This window comes from Arabidopsis lyrata (genome assembly GCF_000004255.2).
Source record: "Arabidopsis lyrata subsp. lyrata unplaced genomic scaffold ARALYscaffold_6, whole genome shotgun sequence".
Lineage (NCBI taxonomy): Eukaryota > Viridiplantae > Streptophyta > Magnoliopsida > Brassicales > Brassicaceae > Arabidopsis > Arabidopsis lyrata.
In genome coordinates this window covers 8183427-8201408 of record NW_003302550.1, presented here as the reverse complement: position 1 = coordinate 8201408, position 17982 = coordinate 8183427, and the positions used below count along the sequence as shown (strand labels likewise).

The window sequence follows — 17982 nt, the reverse complement described above, 5'->3', positions numbered from 1 at the left end:
ATAAAGTGAGCCATAGATTTATAGACCTTAGAAACCAATTTGCATTGTAGCTCTCTATACATGTCAAATGTGATGGTGGAGATGGCGATTTAAAAATTAAGCCCTCCCACAAAAGAGGAAGATGAAAATGTAAAATAAGTTAAAATTCCACATTAATGTTTATGCTTTTATGATCTTTTTAATATATTTATTATAAGATTTTATTCTTTTTTTAGACAAAGGTTTTATTCCTTTTTAAAACATCTTGTTTTAGGATTTTTATGTTTAGGTGATTTCATTTTATTTGAATTGATATAAATCAATGATCAATGAGATTTTATTAATGATTACACTTAATAATTGGACATATGTCAACTTCTCATTCTCTAGGAGCTCTCAAACAAAGGTTATTCAACTTTCATAGAATATATTGTTGTCTATCTGGATTGAAATATACTATGTTACTCTTTTATTTAGATATTGTTGTCTATCCAGGTTTAATGTGAAGGAATCATGTCAATACATTATTCTCTACAAATGAAAATTAAGAGACTTTCAGTTGTAATTGGTTTGGTCAGAAACTCAAGAGCATAAAAAAACTAACATATCAAGACAGCTTTAGAGTTAATACATATGAACAAACCTGGCATAAAAAAAAAAAATTGCATTACAAAATACCTCTTTATATACACACAAGACTGTTGCCCAAAAGAATAAGGTCATTATTGTCTTCTGGGGGAGAAAATGAGTAGAGCAAATGCTAACATCATTAATCAATCACCAAAAGGATGGATATACAGAACAAACATAGCCTTTTCTTCAATTTTTCTCATGTTGTTAGTTCCAAGGTGGAGAAGATGGCCGGTGTATGAAATCTTGGGAGGACGAGCCGCCGTAGTTAAGGTCGAGGTTCTGGAGCTGCTCCATGAGCTGCGAACGTCTTTCCTTAAAGAAATCAAGACGTGTTGTTAACTCTACCAGAGCTGCTGATGCAGCAGCTGACGGATGATTAAGCCTTGGGTACTCTGTTATCTGTAAAACCGTCATTTCAAGCTTGTTAGTGTGCGCTGTCATTGCTTAAGATGTTTCCTTAAAAAATTTAAGAGCAGCCAGCTTTGATTTGCTAGGCAGAAAGCGATCATGCATGTCTCTGTAGTAACTATTGTTTGCAACTAACTATTCTGTGGAACTAATTAACAAACCAGATAAGGCCAATCGCAGAATTTCACACAATACTACGTAACCCAAAAGAAAAACTATCTTCCTGCATTTCAATCCTACCAACCACCTTCGTTTTGAAGTGTATATCCTTCGTGAAGGGAATGATAATAACAAGGAGCAAAAGGTCTTACATCTAATGCTCTTGAAGTCGACGGAACAGATGGAGAATCTATGGCTGAGAACTTGTCCACAGACACCTTTCCAGACTCTTCACTGATTTTAGAGTCAGTTATGTTCGTTGATTCTGGTATTTGCTTACGAGATGGTTGCCTGCTATTGCCAACACCAAAAGATCCTGCCCCTTTACTATTTCTCCACTCCACTCCCAGTAAATTCTCCTGTAGGCCAAACAGTAAATTCTATAGGTATGATCTAAACTATGAAAGATGATGAGTGATGACAGAAACATCAGTAGGAAGTACCTCGTGTCTTTGTTTCCTTTCATGATTTACATAGGCAAGAGTGGAATCAAAATCTTGCTGAAGAAACCTTCTGTAGAAATACATAACATGGTATCAGACAAGAAACACAGATGTGAACCAATCATATTACAAGATATGTTGTGCAAAAGTTACTTCAAACATAATTCTCACAGCTGTACTGAGTTAAAGATGAATGCTGGATACGTTATCCGAGATATTTGTTAAACATCTTCACTAAGCTAAAGAAACAAGCAAGCAATTCAAGTATAAAAGCTTTACAGAAAAAAGGGGAAGTTATCTCGAAAGGTAACTTGGACTACGAGCTCCTCTGTGTGAGGAAAGTACAGGGATAGTGACACAACTCACTTTTGAGGATTGTGACTCTGGAGATACTGATGAGTATCACGTGCATCTGAGAAGGAACCAAAGTGAGTCTGACGTTGCTGGTTAAGCTGATGGTGAAGTTCTGCAACTTTCTGCTTCAGCCTGGCCACATCAGCCTCAGCTAGAGCAATTTCCTCAAGCTCCGCCCTCGTCTTCAAATATACTTGGATAGTAAGTATTTCACAGGAACTAAATGTTATAAAGAAAGGTACCATTTCCCTAAAATTTATACTTACTTTTGAATCCACACCATGTGAACTGAATTGTCCAGAGGACATGCTCAAACCAACCTCCAGTGCTGCTCGGAGATCTCTTTCAGCTTGTAGCTGCTCTTGTAACCTTGACACCTAAATAAGTATTTCCCATCAAACCAGAAGAAGATTCCTTTGACATTAGGATTAATAGTGGAGAGACGAGATTTATAAACACTGATAGTTTTAAAGAGAAATTTTTTACATCTTGTTCAAGCGACAAACGACGTTCATGCAGTGCTTGCTTCCTTCTCTCCAAGCTAGCCTGTAATATTGCATTACCTCTGGCCTATAACAATAACGGTGAGCAGTGTTAATGACTTTATGAAGGCAAAGAATAATATTTCAGAGGTAGATGATTACCTCCTTTGCAATTCGTTGTCGCAGTTCATTTTTTGTGGTCTCGAGCCTCTGTATAGCAAGCCTACAAACAATTAATGAACCAATTAGCAGTACAAAAACACCAAGCTAGCGAAATCTTCAATTCAAGCATATACCTAAGAGATGAAGTAGTAGTCAACAATGCATAGATCAACAATGTAGAAAGAACATATATACATGTATATGTAGATTTTTGGATAGGTGGATAATCTCTTATATATCCTACTTCATTCAAACAATGTAGTCTTCAGTAAGTTGCAGAGTATTAGCCATGTCCGATAAAGTAAAAGGATTCTCAGATAAAGTACAGCGTCAAAATGAATCTTGCAAGTATTTCAAGGAAAGAAAACATTTAAACTTGAAAACTTATGGATAGATACTCACAGTTAATGATAGTTTTGCTAAGAAAATCAAGAAGTGGCGTATGAATACACTAGCTAGAAGAATATATATATATATGGAGATGGAGAATACACCCAAGAGTTAAAGCCTTACTCGTCTTCTCCTGAAGAATCAAACGACCCATCTGTGGATATCTTTCTGGCCTGAGACAAACAAAGAGAAGAAAATATTATTGATATTATTCCGTTGGTTCATTATCTTCATATGATTCAGCTAAGGTGTGACACTTATATCAAATTGGAGAAAAAGGATTTAGTATCATGCATCCAATTATATATGAAATAATGGGCCAAATCTGCCGCGTGTACAGAATCAAAACTATTTGATCAAGATAAGAAAACACATACACTGCCTCGACCCCAGAATGTTGCGCGCTTTGCATGAACAGAGGAGGGTGTGCCCTTATTCACAGATTTCGCGCTTGGTGATTCAAGACCAGGAGCAGCCAAAGTATTCCCATGAGTGGATACATTTAGAACCGTCCCTGATGATTGATAAGACTCGCTAACATGTGCGAGACACGAGTTTTCTCCGTATTTTGTTGGATCATCGCCTATCTGCTCTCCAGCTTGTTGATCCGTGGAATTGACAAAAGGATTTCTCATAAGATGATCTGTTCGTATGTTTGAATTACATCTTGGACCATTTATGTCTCTTGGTGATTCAATATCAGAGTCATCAGCAACAAATCCCTACAAAGAATGTATTCCGTAATCATGAAATAATTATTTTGTCTAATTTTTCTTCTTAGCTGCCAAAACATGCCGACTCTATTCATTAGAAAATAGCACCGGAATAGGATACATATATAATAGCTACACCTAAAAAGCATATTCTAAATTTCAGAACCATACTTCCCTAACTTTAAAGGCATTTCGGTATATCATCTACTATACAAATAAATGTTTCATGTAAACTCGGGAAGGATGCATGAGTATATTGAAGGGAGATATACTGGCCAAAGGAGAAATAACCTTGTATTCATAGAGATCGCTGCCTGTGCAACCGCTGCTCTCACTCATTTTTCCACTCAATGCACGCTCATTATCGTCATCTGTCACTGGTTCAACTTCATTATCTGCATTGTGATATTCATTTTTCACGTTGTTGTCATCATCACTTGAATCATCAGGCCCACTATTTCCAATATGTGATTCAGTCGAAATAGAACATCTTTGAATATTTTCTTCCTGAAATTGTAAATAAGCATATAAGACATACAACATTGATGAAGGTTGAATGAAACTATCTGAGTGCGTCTTACATCGAAAATACTTCCATAATCCTCCAGGAGAACTGTAATGATGGCTTGAGCATTATTGGCAGCATTAGCAGCAGCAAGAAGCTGAGCAGAATTGTCTTCACCGCTATCAAAATCGTCCTCTAAATCACATTCACCAGCCAGTAGAGGACGTAGGAGCAGAGGAGCCATACAAGCAGCTACAGCATTTGGGTTCATTCGATTTTCGTGGGAATGAGATGAGATAGTATGCATCATTTTCAGAATCCTGAGAGTATAAACAAAATATGTAAGGGTTTAAGAAAACAGCTTATAAATGATTCTCAAGCACTCTTACTCATAAAAGCCACAAGGAATTCATCTGGTCAATAGACTCAGACTTGGCAGAAACAAGTAATCTCAACTTTAACATCTAACATCTACTATAATTTAAACTGTTAGCAGTGTGAAATTGGCTATTATCTCAAAACAACCCCGAGGAAGAGCTGGAAACATACCGTTGTAGTAGACGTCTATTAGGTTCCGGAAATGTTTCCGCTATAGCAGAGCGCAATGAACTAATGCGAGCCTCCTTAGACTCAATTCCTGATCCAGCAAAACCAATTAAGAGGACATTAAGTTCACGGAAGTTCAGTCAAATCTCCAGAAATTCTTTAACAGAAGACCCACGCATATATATATAGACACACACAAACACAAACACAAATACAAATACAAACATGCATGTTTACAAGTATGACTTTATCAGAAGGAAGGAAAAGAGGGTAAGGGAACTCACTGTAAGCTTCCAGCAGGGCAGTACAACAAGACGCTGAAACCGGAGAAGAAGGCAACTCCCTCAATACATGCTGCATGTAAAATGAAACTGCCTTAGTATTGCAACAATGCACAGACTATCAGAATAAGCAGTTAAGAAGAAACTACCTTAATGCAGTCTCCAACAACATGCGGATCTTCATCAAAAGTGAACTCCGTTTTGCCTAGGTTTTATTTGAAGTGGAAAAAGGGAAAAAAAATATAAATGGTGTATTGGAGAGAGCACATACCAGGGAAGTCTATGAACATATAATATATTAACTTAACAAGATGTTCCTAAACTTAATCCAGAGAGAAATAAGTTAGCAGTAGGTACCCTGTTCATATTCTTGAACTCTACGTTCCACCTCCTCCACATCAGCAGACTGTCTTAATATTCCTTCAATTTTAGTTCCTGAGGAGACGAAAGAAGACCACGAAACCAAACAAAAAACCAGTTAAAAGAAAAATGCATTCAAAGAAAAGAAATACATCAGGTTTCAACCATTGCAAGAAATTGTACAACAGATTTAATGAGATAACAGAATCATGGAAAAAAGTTAAAATTTTTACTGAAATTAATACTTTCCACATATGAAGTACCCTGAAAACAATACGGAAACATTTTGATCTAATAGCGCATAACCCCAGCAAAATAATTTGGGGAAGATCAGGTAATCAATACAGCTTGGTGATAGCTATCGATAATTTTCTTAAGAACGTACCATACTTCTCAATAAACTGAAGAGCTTTCTCAAGGAATGATGGGCTTCCATCAATATCTTCGAGAGCAAGTAAAATTGGTCTTCCAACAACCAAGGATTTTAATGGACGCTTATCCCGCCCTAATAAATATGGACAATAAAGGTAGAATGACGCATAGATGATAAAAAGTAAACTATTAAGGAAGAAATATACATAAGAAAAATAAAGGCTTCAATCTTGTATAGATGTAAGACGCTTAGGCCGAAGCTGTAACATGGACTAGAACAAAAATTGATGAAACAAACCTTCAATAGCCTCGTTAGTTTCAGCACGGAATATTCCATTTTGACCCATGATGAGTGCTGCATTAGGGGCTTGTGCAAGAGCCTGCTCAAGAGCAGTTTTCCACTCATACAAATCTTCAAATGTCTCAGCCTGCATCATCCAAGTTGGTCACATAAAGAAATGTTAACAGTAGTACAAAGACCATCTTAAAGGACTATCACAATGCTGCAACATGTTCTTAGAGTAGACATCTAGAGAGTAGGTATTTCAAAATTTGCTGATGATGATGAATCACCTTAAGAGTGAAAGCTCTCCCATCACGCCCATCTGGAAATAATACCGTCAACAATTTTTTATCCTCTCTCACCACAACACTGAAAACAAAAGAAAAAAATCACTGTAAGTTGAATTCCGTGGAATTTTATAATCAACTAGCAGTACCCTGCATACCTTCCAGAGTTATTCAAGTCGATGCCACCCAGAGTTAAGTTAACTTCACCACCTTTTTGTGGTAGTGTACCCTGTGAAAAAAAAAAAGTTAAATAGCTCAATATATACAATTACCAAGAATCTTATCCTACATTAACAGACAGAAATGAAATACATAGATCAAAATCAACTATGGAGAAAGGCAGTATGATTGTGAATACTAACAGGGTCATTTTTGAAGAAGACCAAAGAAGTACGTGTGAGGATGAACCAGCGTTTCTTCCAAGACGTCCAACCCAATCCTATTGAGCAGAATACCAAAATAAAATGTTTATGATATCACAATAGCCAGAGGGGATTGAAAAACTGAACAAACATGGTGAAATGTGACAATATAGGGAGGGGAAAAATGTCACAAGGATACCTTTAGATGATATGAAAAGTGGACCACTCTTGAAAACCTGTCAAATAATCGTGAGTTACATAATATTAGTAACAATCATCAGTTTAGCATCAAACTTACATTTTGAAAACTAGATAATATAGATACTTCCCAGAGACAAGTAAATTCAATAAAATTCTCTTAATTGTTTACAGTTGATATTGGGAACCAGACATGCACAAATATATAAAACGATTTTAAAACCGGCATGCTACTGTGTGTTATTTCTACTTAAATGAGAAACCCCTTCCCTAAAATACTGTTATTTGAATAAAGCTAATCTTTTGGGATTATGGAAATGTACTACTTAACACACATATTGAACTGTGCTGTTAAAAGTACAATGAGCGATCAATAGGCTTCCATGAACAGCTATAATCAAAGCTTGTCTCACAACTAATCAAACGCCCTGTGTATCAGGAGATTCCTAGAACAACCCCTGCCTGATAATACGGACAATGAAATCTACAAACTCCAACTTTAATTATAATAGATCAACTTTAGCAATCATTTTCATATTTTTTTCCTATTTTTAGCAATTCCAGTGTCTCTGATGACCCACTTTCAGACAATTAAAAACCAGGAAACAGCACTACTAGTCAATTTCTCAATTCACTCAACAAAAAACCCCAAGAAACCTGCATTACCGTATTTGAAGCTGCACCTCGTGGCCGCTCCAAAGCCGTTAAAGAAGCCTCCATTGCTTCAACAGCATAATCTCAGATCCAGCCTCGTGACGAAACCCAGCTAAATTCGAAACTCTAGGGTTTCAATTTCACCCTCTTTCGATACAAACAATAGAAAACGAAAACAGCAACAAACAATTCACCACTCAAAATTGGAAGAACAGACAACTCAAAGCGCCACCATTAAAGCCGTCGCAGAAAGCTCTCTCTGGTTCTTCCGTCGTACGCGAGATGTGTATAGCAGAGAGAGTTTTAGCAAAGAGATAGAGAGAAAAGAAGGGGACATTGCTTTCCACCTACTTCTGCTGTGTTATGAGTGAGAGAGAGAGAGAGAGAGAGAGAGTGGATGGATGGGTCATGAGTGTCGGAGAAGTCACGGGTCGGGTCTGGTTCAACTTAAGTCTTGTATTTTTAAAAATCAATCTAACCAATTACGATTTTCCACGTCAGCAACAGCTGGTATGATCCTGCTCCACTGCTCCAATTTAATAATTCGTGATTAGGTAAATAGGTGCTACTGCGATTAGTTAGATCCGAGCTACGACTCCCTGTAAAGTGTAAACGAACTACTATACTTTTTGTATTTAATAAATAACTTATTGACTACTAATCTACTTGTGTATAAAAGAGACAAGACGACAACCATATAGTATGATTTAATGCTCATTTTCATTTCATTTTGGATCCAAATTTGTGGTACCCCATTGCAATTTGTTACACCAAATGTACGTGCTTTAATAATCCTAGTAGACATTGATTTTGAAGCATAAGCATCCGCAATGCACATATGGAATTTTGTCATTGTCAACACATCTTCTTACATCCAGCCGGTAAGGAAACCATGGCTCTCTTCGCTAGTGCTTAACATATATGTAATATGACTCCTCTTCAAAGGTAAATTGCAGCTTGTCACAACATCTACTTCTCTATCATGAACTCGATCCTAAGCTCCAAAATTATCGCCATCGCAAATCCGCAATCATAGTTCCCACAATTTTTTGGTTTTGGTTTGAAGGTTTGCAAGGCGAAAGCAAACAATGGCAACCCCAAGTGATTTTGCGTACAAAAATCTATATATACATAAAGAGAGTTTTTTCCGAGATATATAATTCACCGCAGGTTTCATGGTTCTATGAATATAAAAAAAAAGTAAAGCTAGGCCCAATTAAGTTTTGGGTCAAATAGCCCAAAAACAACATGACCAAAAGAGTTGGGTCAATGGTACAATGTTATGTTGAATTTCCATATATAAATCTACTTTTATCTGAAAATACACAAAAACTATTCTTCATTTGACGAAAATACCCTTTCAACACCCCAAAAGCCTCTGCTATTTTAATCACACAGTTCTATATGCAGCAGCTATGGAGTGCTCAAAAGAAATTGTGACATGCGAAAGAAAGAAAAATTTACTTTCAACTAAAAAAAAAGAAGCATAGAGCACAAAAGAGGTAGTTTCGTTGGGATGTCAGTATAAAGCCCAGTCGACGCAATTCCATCTTCCGATCGAACCAGTACAAATCATGGCTACAACGAGCTCCGGCCGGTTAATCGCCGGTTCAACGGCGTCGATCGGCTCAATCAAATCGCGTTACGCGTATCCAGCTCAATCCGTTTCCCTAATCTGTCGAAATCAAACCAATGGTGCACCTCCCATCGTCCTTGGGTCCTCTCGAAGGTCTAGGCTGTGGTTAATCGAGGCGATTCCTCCGGCGAAGTCCTGGGACGGATCTAACGATGGCGAAGCGCGTAATTACGCGATCGGTGGTGGCGCGGTCGCCGGAAAGCATGACAGGACGATGGAGATAGTTATAGCAGCGGCGACAACGGCGGCGCTGGGTGTCGGGAATCGCGTACTATATAAGCTGGCTCTTATTCCTCTCAAGCAATATCCCTTCTTCCTCGCGCAGCTCTCCACCTTCGGGTAACAAACTCTCTCTTCCTCTCTCTTTGAAAATGCCTAAAATAAGATTTCAGATTTTTTGGTTTTGAGATTTCGATTTGAGCTCTCTTTTGATGATCTAGCATTCATTGTGTTCAATTGTTGTTACCGTACGTTTGGAATCCCAGATAGATATTGGTATGTAAAAATGTAATTATCACAAGATTCTCTTTAACAAATGATTGATGGGTCATAGTTGGCGACTTGTTTCAATTAGATACTTTATTATTATCTTCACCTAAAAAATATTTTTATGCGCATTTAAACTTTTATCTCACGTGCGAGTATGCTCTGCGTCACCTACATGGTGGCTATTCGTTTTAATTAGTGATTTTTTTGTTGGATCTGCGGTGAGTTTAATAATGAAACGAAACTTATCTTGTGCCAGAATATTTGACCCTTTCTTAATTCATTTAACCACGTGTCAGGCACGTGTCTCACTCTCTTTTGCGTATGGGCTCTTTTGCTGTGTGCAAGTTACAAGTATGTTGATTGTTGCCTTCTTGCATCAGATTTTTCAAATGTAGACTATACTAACGAGATCAGAAAATCTGTTCACCTGTTTATACAGTGTATGAGATAGACACATTATATTTTACTCTGGGACTGCCGGACTGGAATGCAATGTATATATTTTAGAGAATGTATATGGTTGTTTTCTGCTTGATGCATCCGAAATTTAGTCCATAGTAATAATGTGACTTTAGCCGTGTAATTTGTCAGTCTTTGATCCTTCTAGAGATAAACTCTTGTACTGTTGAACTCACCCACTCATGATCTCGGGCTTATAGAAAGAGAAATTAAGCTTAGAGTTTGTTTTAATTGTTCTTCAATGTGGATAAACCCATAGTTTCGCGGTAATATTCATCTTACTCGATTTCCTGGATGTATCTTGTTTTTATTTGCACAAAAAAATATAACATTTTTCTTTTGCTATGTCTTTTTTGCAGGTATGTAGCTGTATACTTTTCGATCTTGTATTTCAGATACCGAGCTGGAATTGTTACAAAAGAGATGCTATCAGTTCCAAAACTTCCATTTTTAATTGTTGGCGTCTTAGAGTCTCTTGCTCTAGCTGCTGGGATGGCGGCTGCATGTATGTTTATGCTTATGCTACTCTTAAAGCTCCTTTCCCTTCCCATTTTCTACTGTAATTTCAGTAGATGTATAATTTTATTTGTCGATGTAATTACATATAAACACTATACCAATGCATGAAAATCAACCCTTTTCATCTTACTTACTACTGTCGTTTTTCTTGACTCAGCAAATCTTTCTGGACCATCTACTACAGTTTTATCTCAGGTTAGAAGCTTAAAACATTACTATCTCTTATCTTCCATAAGATCAAAGTACAACATAAATAATCCTGAATTTTGTTCTGATGTGTCAAAAGCTGCAAACTTGGGTTTTCTCTATTTGGTAGATAGCTTGCTAAAAGTATGGTTTCTTGTCTGAAAAATGAGTTAATCTTGTCATTTATTTCTTTGCAGACATTTCTTATCTGGCAAATTCTTTTCTCCATTATATTTCTCGGGAGGAGATATAGGATAAATCAAATACTAGGATGTACTCTTGTAGCAGTTGGTGTAATCGTCAGTGTGGCAAGGTTAGCCAGCTCGATTAACTTGCTTGGTATTATTTTAAGTGACTGGTTTCTTTGTCTCCTTTCCTTTTGTCAGACTTGTCAGTGGACACTATATAACCAGTTTTAACAAATTTCATCCATGTTGAGTTTACATACTAATTTCTCATCCATGTTCAGTGGATCGGGTGCCGCTCATTCATTTAAAGATACAGGAATACTTTGGAGTCTTCTTATGGTGTTGTCTTTTCTGCTTCAAGGAGCAGATACAGTAATGAAGGTTTGTCAATCATTTTCTAGTTATGTCTCCAAGTCTCCAACTACAAGATGCTGGGCTCTTCTCTTTAACGGTAAATTTCATATCCTTGCAGGAAGTCATCTTTCTAGATAGCAAAAAACGGTTGAAGGTAACTATGCGGTCTTAACAACATTCGCAATTTTTGGATTCTGAAAGAAATCAATTCTTATTGTTACAGGGTGCTTCACTTGATCTGTTTGTTGTAAACTCATATGGTTCAGTTTTCCAAGTAAGTATTCTTACTGTAGTTTTTTTTTATATCAGATCATTTTACGTTTTTGGCATTGTTTATTAACACAAGATGTGAATATCAATGCTAGCTAATAATGTGTATCTTTTTGTGGTCAACCCAGGTCATATGCATTGCGTTGCTTCTTCCTTTTCTTTCAAAACTTTGGGGCATACCGTTTAACCAACTACCGAGTTATATCAGAGACGGGGGTGCTTGTTTTCTGAATATTGGTTCTAGAATAACAGGTTAGTTGATGCTAACACTTTTTGCTCCAGTATCTCTTTGTTTTTTTCCCTCTGTGTAACATGCTCGGATTTGGGTATGACACAGGATGCGAAGGGGCTCCCCTTCTTCCTGTAATGTTTGTCATGATGAACATGGCTTACAACATCTCCCTTCTACGCCTTATCAAGATCTCATCTGCAGTTGTGTCGTCTCTGGCATCCACTGTTTCAGGTACAAACTTTGTCTCGTTATAGCCTTGCCATGCTTTCATGGAAACCTACTTCTTTAGCTAATTAGTAATTACCAATGATATAGCATATGATCATCTCTGTGATAACTTTTTTTGGTCATAAATCCCATATTAGGACATAAAATGATTAGTAATCCGCGAAAATTGCATAGGAGTGAACATCATTTATATGCAGAAGAGAAACATATCTAATATACAGAACCTTGTTTGGCTTTGTCGGTTGCAGTGCCCATAGCGGTGTACTGTTTCACGCTTCCCCTACCGTACCTTGGGGTCGCATCTACACTTCCAAGGGGGTTTGTTGCAGGCACAGTTATCCTAGTACTCGGCATGCTTCTATATGCTTGGACACCATCTACTAACACTTCCGATTCGATAATCCCCTCGCCCCCATCCACCTAGCGGCAGGAAAATTGGTTTTATAACATTATTTGGTTTCCTTCTCTCTTCTCATCGTAGCATATGCCCTCTTTTGTCAAATAAGAAATTCTATGCATTCTTTACAAAAACTATATAGAGGATAAGGTACTTTGTAACGATGTATATCAACATTTATTTTTTGTGTCAACAACATGCAATATGCGGATATAAACACTAAAATATCAGTAATCCCTCCAGAAAAAAGGGTTCTAAGACTAATCAGTATATCTGGATCAGAGGGCCCATAATCAGTCTTTTCTTTGAGTGGGTAACTTGTAACCTCTCAGACTTGGACTCTTTGCCCAAGAGAACCCATAATGTTTAGAGTAACCGGAACTCTCTCGGCGGCATCATCTCCAGCGGTGGCGGCGGTGTCTATCTCCGCCGCTCTAAGACTCTCCATCACTCCCACTCTCGCTATCGTCTCTCCTCCTCATCTCCGTTGGTTCTCCACGTTTTCTCGTCAATTTCTCGGCGGAGGCATCTCTTCACTCCGACCACGCATTCCTTCTCCGTGCCCGATTCGACTCTCTGGTTTCTCGGCTCTCAAAATGAGAGGTACACAAAATATGAACTGTTTCTCCCCTTTTTTTTTTTTTTTTTGCTGTATCAAAAAAAGACTTGATTTCGTGCTTCTTCTCAGATTTCTAACAGGAACAAATTATCTCTACTCTGATCTGAATTTTTCTGCAGAATTACCTTTGCTTTTTGAACTGGTTTATCTGAATTCTTAATTATTTAGTTTCTAGTTGGGTTGATTTCTGATTCTCTTTTGTTTTTACAGCTTCGTTTAGCAGTGGGAGTAGTGCAAGTAGAGAGATTCTGGTGCAGCATTTGCTTGTTAAGGATGATGATATTGAGCTCTTTGCTGAACTCCAAAAGAGAATCTTGGAAGGTCTGATTCTTTTATCCCTTTTATTTCAACATAGTTACATAGCCCTGTCGCTTCTCTAGTCATATAATGTGTCACAATGTTATCTTTATCCTTAATTTTTGTGAGTCTATCACTCTAGTCAGTTGCGCCTCTGCTTACTCAATTTTAATTGGTTTCGGGGTTTGGTAACAACTGGGATAAAGATTAACTGTGGAATATATGACATATATATAAAAACTTCATTACTTGACTGTTACTTTGTTTTGTTTGTGTTAGATGATTAAGGGTGTCTACTGTTTTTTCAAGTAATTATTTCTTGTGTAGGAGAGGAGATGAGTGATCTTGCGGCTGAGTACTCGATTTGTCCATCCAAAAAGGACGGTGGTATACTTGGATGGGTAAAACTGGGTCAAATGGTATGCTTTCTTTTTTATAATGTTTATTATCCATTTCTTTTGGTTATATTGTTATTTCACAAGCAACTATACCTGGTGAACTAACTATTAGTATTGACATCCATGTGCTACTAGGAGTAGTAGAATGTAACCAAGGATAGAAGTAATTTCACAATGTTTGGACTTCCCCATGCAAGTTCCTGCTGCACTATGAACATGACAGACCACTTAAAATTGTTTCAGGTACCAGAGTTTGAGGAAGCTGCGTTTAAAGCAGAGCCGAATCAGGTGGTGAGGTGTAGAACCCAATTTGGCTTGCACTTATTGCAAGTTCTATCTGAGAGGTAATTTTTCTGAAAACTATCCTCCTCCGTTAGCGACATTTTCTATCTGACTGTTGTAAAATTTCTTGACGACAAGTTTATATTAACAGAGAACCGGTGAAAGATATCCAGGTAGAGGAGCTACATTCCAAAATGCAAGATCCAGTTTTCATGGATGAGGCTCAGTTAATTGATGTTAGAGAACCCGACGAGATGTAAGTTCCTTTCATTTCTCATCTTGATATACTTTTCCTTCTTCACTGAAGCCCAATGGATTAGCTTCATACTTTCTCAACATTATGATTCATGTGTATCTTGCAGAGTTTGATTGTTCTGCCATTTAGATACATGTGTACCTTGCACATTTTTTATCCTAGAAGGAGGACAAAGTATCCATAGTCAACTCACATTGTTTCCTTCTATTCTGTGTCACTACTTGTTGTACCAGAGCCATTGCATCCTTGCCAGGATTCCAAGTGTTCCCGCTCCGCCAATTCGGAACCTGGGCACCAGACATCACTTCAAAGCTGAACCCTGAGAAGGATACATTTGTCTTGGTATGTTCAGTCTCGTCTCAACTGTTAGATGTAGGTCTACTGTATCTAGCGTAGCACAATTTAGAGGTGTTGTGGGTTGGTTAGAGAGCAGTTAGCGAGGGCTTGTTTTATATGGGTGTCCCGGCAGATTGTTTTGGGTGTGGATTTTCTAGCTTTTCGTTGCATTTGGTTAAGAGTGGAGGGCCTCTTATAAATCTAAGATCATTTTAAACAAAGAATCATCTGATGGTTGTAATGGCTTTTTAAATTCTCTGAGTCGCCTCCTTTGTTCCCATACAGTGTAAGGCTGGTGGCAGGTCGATGCAGGTTGCCAACTGGTTACAGTCTCAGGTAAAAAAAAAAAAAAACTTTTCAGCTCCTTTTATATATTATGCAATTATTATATCTTCATGGATTGGTGTCGTGTTCCTCAGGGCTTCAAGAGTGTGTACAACATCGCTGGTGGAATACAAGCCTATTCTCTCAAGGTTGACCCATCAATTCCTACTTACTGAAATTGAGCATCTTAGTATTATTTGGCTCTTTTTCTTGTATCCTAAAATTCCAAATAACATTGCAAATCATATTTTCAATAAACTATAGTTTATAAGGTTCATTTTAGACAATATGGATAACGTTTAGAATATACTAAAGGCAAGTCCGAAATTCTCCAGGAAATGCTCTGAACCTTTTGTAATAAATCCTAAAATAAAATAAATAAAATTTGCTTTAAATAACAAAAAAAACAGAGACAGGCTTTTGGTTCCTAAAGTCCCTCCCGATCATTATCGTTTGAACTAAGGCCAGCAAAATGAAAAGAGTTACAAAAACAGAAAAATGCTATTCATAGCCATTCATAAGCAAAAAAACTCCTAATTTTTCTTGCTAAAGAAGAAACCAAAAACCTAAAAGAATAGACAGAGGAAGAAAGATATTTTCATTTTTTATTTCTCTTCCTGGTTGAGAACTTTACTTCCTCTCCCCTTATTGCAACAATGGGAAATTGTTGCTCTCATGGACGAGATTCAGGTAATAACAAAGAAGACCCGAGGCCCGAAAATGGAGGAGGAGGCGGCGGTGCTGGTGCCGCTGAAGCCTCTGTGAGAGCTTCTAGACACCCGCCAGCATCTCCTCCTCCTGCAACCAAACAAGGGCCAATTGGACCAGTCTTAGGGCGACCAATGGAAGATGTAAAAAGCTCATATACATTGGGTAAGGAGCTGGGTCGCGGACAGTTTGGGGTGACCCATCTCTGCACCCAAAAGGCCACAGGGCTGCAATTCGCTTGCAAGACCATTGCTAAGAGGAAGCTGGTGAACAAAGAAGACATTGAGGATGTGAGAAGGGAGGTGCAGATAATGCATCATTTGACCGGTCAGCCAAACATTGTGGAGCTTAAAGGAGCGTATGAGGATAAGCATTCTGTGCATTTGGTTATGGAGCTTTGCGCAGGCGGAGAGTTGTTTGATAGGATCATTGCAAAGGGGCATTACTCTGAGAGAGCCGCGGCTTCGTTGCTACGGACGATTGTGCAGATTATCCATACTTGCCATTCCATGGGGGTTATCCACAGGGATTTGAAGCCTGAGAACTTTTTGTTGCTAAACAAGGATGAGAATTCTCCTCTGAAAGCCACCGACTTCGGGTTATCCGTGTTCTACAAGCCAGGAGAGGTGTTCAAAGACATTGTAGGAAGTGCCTATTACATTGCACCAGAGGTGTTGAGGAGGAAGTATGGACCAGAGGCTGATATTTGGAGCATCGGTGTCATGTTGTATATCCTCTTGTGTGGTGTTCCACCTTTCTGGGCTGGTAAAGATTTCTGATTCCCTCCTATCTTGTCAAAACAATTGACAGGGATTATCTGATTCATTCATGTTTTCATCGATAACAGAGTCGGAGAATGGGATATTCAACGCCATCCTAAGTGGACAGGTTGATTTTTCAAGCGATCCATGGCCAGTCATTTCACCACAGGCAAAGGACCTCGTTAGGAAGATGCTCAACTCTGATCCCAAACAAAGATTAACCGCTGCTCAAGTTCTCAGTAAGCAGCTCTTATTAAAAGAGATCCTATATATATTTCACTACTCTTTTTTTTGTTATAACATTTTTGTTGTTTTAAAGACCATCCATGGATCAAGGAAGATGGAGAAGCACCAGATGTTCCTCTTGACAATGCAGTGATGTCTAGGCTCAAGCAATTCAAAGCAATGAACAACTTTAAGAAAGTTGCTTTACGGGTAATTAATTAACACACTCTCAAAACCATATATGTAACAAACAATGTGGTCTATATATCTCACTGGCCTCATCAACAAACAGGTGATAGCCGGGTGCTTATCAGAGGAAGAAATCATGGGGTTAAAGGAGATGTTCAAAGGAATGGACACCGACAACAGCGGAACCATAACTCTTGAAGAGCTAAGACAGGGACTTGCCAAGCAAGGTACAAGGTTATCCGAATACGAAGTCCAGCAATTAATGGAAGCTGTAAGTCTTTTCTTTCATTTGTGTGCTATCTATCCATTAAGAAAGATGTAGAGAGCTGATTTTTCTGTTTTTCTATAGGCTGATGCAGACGGTAATGGAACAATAGACTATGGGGAGTTCATTGCAGCTACAATGCACATCAACAGGCTCGACAGAGAAGAGCATCTCTACTCAGCCTTCCAACACTTTGACAAAGACAACAGCGGGTAAGTAACTGAGCACATGTGTAACAGTTCTGATACAATTTGAAACCAAAAACAAATGATTCTCGGTTCCTTGCAGATATATCACAATGGAAGAGCTAGAGCAAGCCCTTCGGGAGTTTGGCATGAACGATGGCAGAGACATTAAGGAAATCATTTCTGAGGTTGATGGAGACAATGTAAGCTCCTTTCACTATCACAATTTCATTTAATAAGAACACGCAACAACAATCTAATAATATAAACATTTTCTAGGATGGGCGGATAAACTACGAGGAATTTGTGGCAATGATGAGAAAAGGTAACCCAGATCCTAACCCGAAGAAGCGGCGTGAACTGTCATTCAAATGACACCACTGGAACAGACAAGTACGCACATAAGAACATCAAGAAGAAGGCTTGGGTTGCTCATGATTCACCAAGAGAGAGGAGAAAGGCTTTAAAATGGGACTAGGGAGGTGTTTCATGTTCGTAAATATTTTATGCTTGTCTACTACTGATTTTAAGTTTCAGAGGTTTCTCAATGTATCAAATTCTTTTTCAATTCAAATATGTGCATTAGTGATGTTTGTTAATTAACGGTC

General features: G+C 38.1%; 4 protein-coding genes across 5 annotated transcripts; 3 read left to right on the top strand and 1 right to left on the bottom strand.

The window, feature by feature from the left end:
• Window positions 1–564: 564 nt before the first annotated feature.
• On the bottom strand, window positions 565–8004 carry LOC9310013 (rho GTPase-activating protein 7). 2 transcript variants are annotated; one of them, XM_021022309.1, is made up of 23 exons: window positions 7766–7962; window positions 7584–7683; window positions 6919–6955; window positions 6720–6796; window positions 6516–6586; window positions 6361–6439; window positions 6086–6215; window positions 5801–5920; window positions 5413–5490; window positions 5205–5260; window positions 5059–5128; window positions 4778–4865; window positions 4305–4548; window positions 4015–4230; window positions 3388–3732; window positions 3134–3183; window positions 2621–2681; window positions 2463–2546; window positions 2243–2353; window positions 1989–2158; window positions 1623–1692; window positions 1332–1538; window positions 565–1011 (listed from the first exon to the last, which is right to left on the bottom strand). In XM_021022309.1, exons 2-23 carry the CDS (start codon window positions 7635–7637, stop codon window positions 817–819), a joined length of 2613 nt encoding a protein of 870 aa, XP_020877968.1. In that variant the 5' UTR covers window positions 7638–7683; window positions 7766–7962; the 3' UTR covers window positions 565–816. The 2 variants fall into 2 exon arrangements, with proteins under 2 accessions (XP_020877968.1, XP_020877967.1); XM_021022308.1 differs by having other exon boundaries at window positions 7584–8004.
• A 922-nt stretch (window positions 8005–8926) lies between these two features.
• On the top strand, window positions 8927–12722 carry LOC9310012 (protein CLT1, chloroplastic). The gene is made up of 10 exons (XM_002873899.2): window positions 8927–9546; window positions 10515–10660; window positions 10832–10869; window positions 11058–11173; window positions 11330–11429; window positions 11521–11556; window positions 11626–11676; window positions 11801–11924; window positions 12010–12135; window positions 12381–12722. Exons 1-10 carry the CDS (start codon window positions 9146–9148, stop codon window positions 12554–12556), a joined length of 1314 nt encoding a protein of 437 aa, XP_002873945.1. The 5' UTR covers window positions 8927–9145; the 3' UTR covers window positions 12557–12722.
• Window positions 12723–12793: 71 nt separating this feature from the next.
• LOC9310011 (rhodanese-like/PpiC domain-containing protein 12, chloroplastic) lies at window positions 12794–15448 on the top strand. The gene is made up of 8 exons (XM_002873898.2): window positions 12794–13132; window positions 13359–13469; window positions 13773–13864; window positions 14087–14187; window positions 14277–14381; window positions 14615–14723; window positions 15003–15053; window positions 15137–15448. The coding sequence occupies exons 1-8, from the start codon at window positions 12892–12894 to the stop codon at window positions 15215–15217; spliced, it is 891 nt and encodes a 296-aa protein (XP_002873944.1). The 5' UTR covers window positions 12794–12891; the 3' UTR covers window positions 15218–15448.
• A 59-nt stretch (window positions 15449–15507) lies between these two features.
• LOC9307951 (calcium-dependent protein kinase 34) lies at window positions 15508–17963 on the top strand. Its single transcript, XM_002873897.2, has 7 exons — window positions 15508–16514; window positions 16597–16749; window positions 16830–16945; window positions 17028–17195; window positions 17274–17401; window positions 17478–17577; window positions 17654–17963. The coding sequence occupies exons 1-7, from the start codon at window positions 15698–15700 to the stop codon at window positions 17747–17749; spliced, it is 1578 nt and encodes a 525-aa protein (XP_002873943.1). The 5' UTR covers window positions 15508–15697; the 3' UTR covers window positions 17750–17963.
• The last annotated feature ends 19 nt before the right edge of the window (window positions 17964–17982 follow it).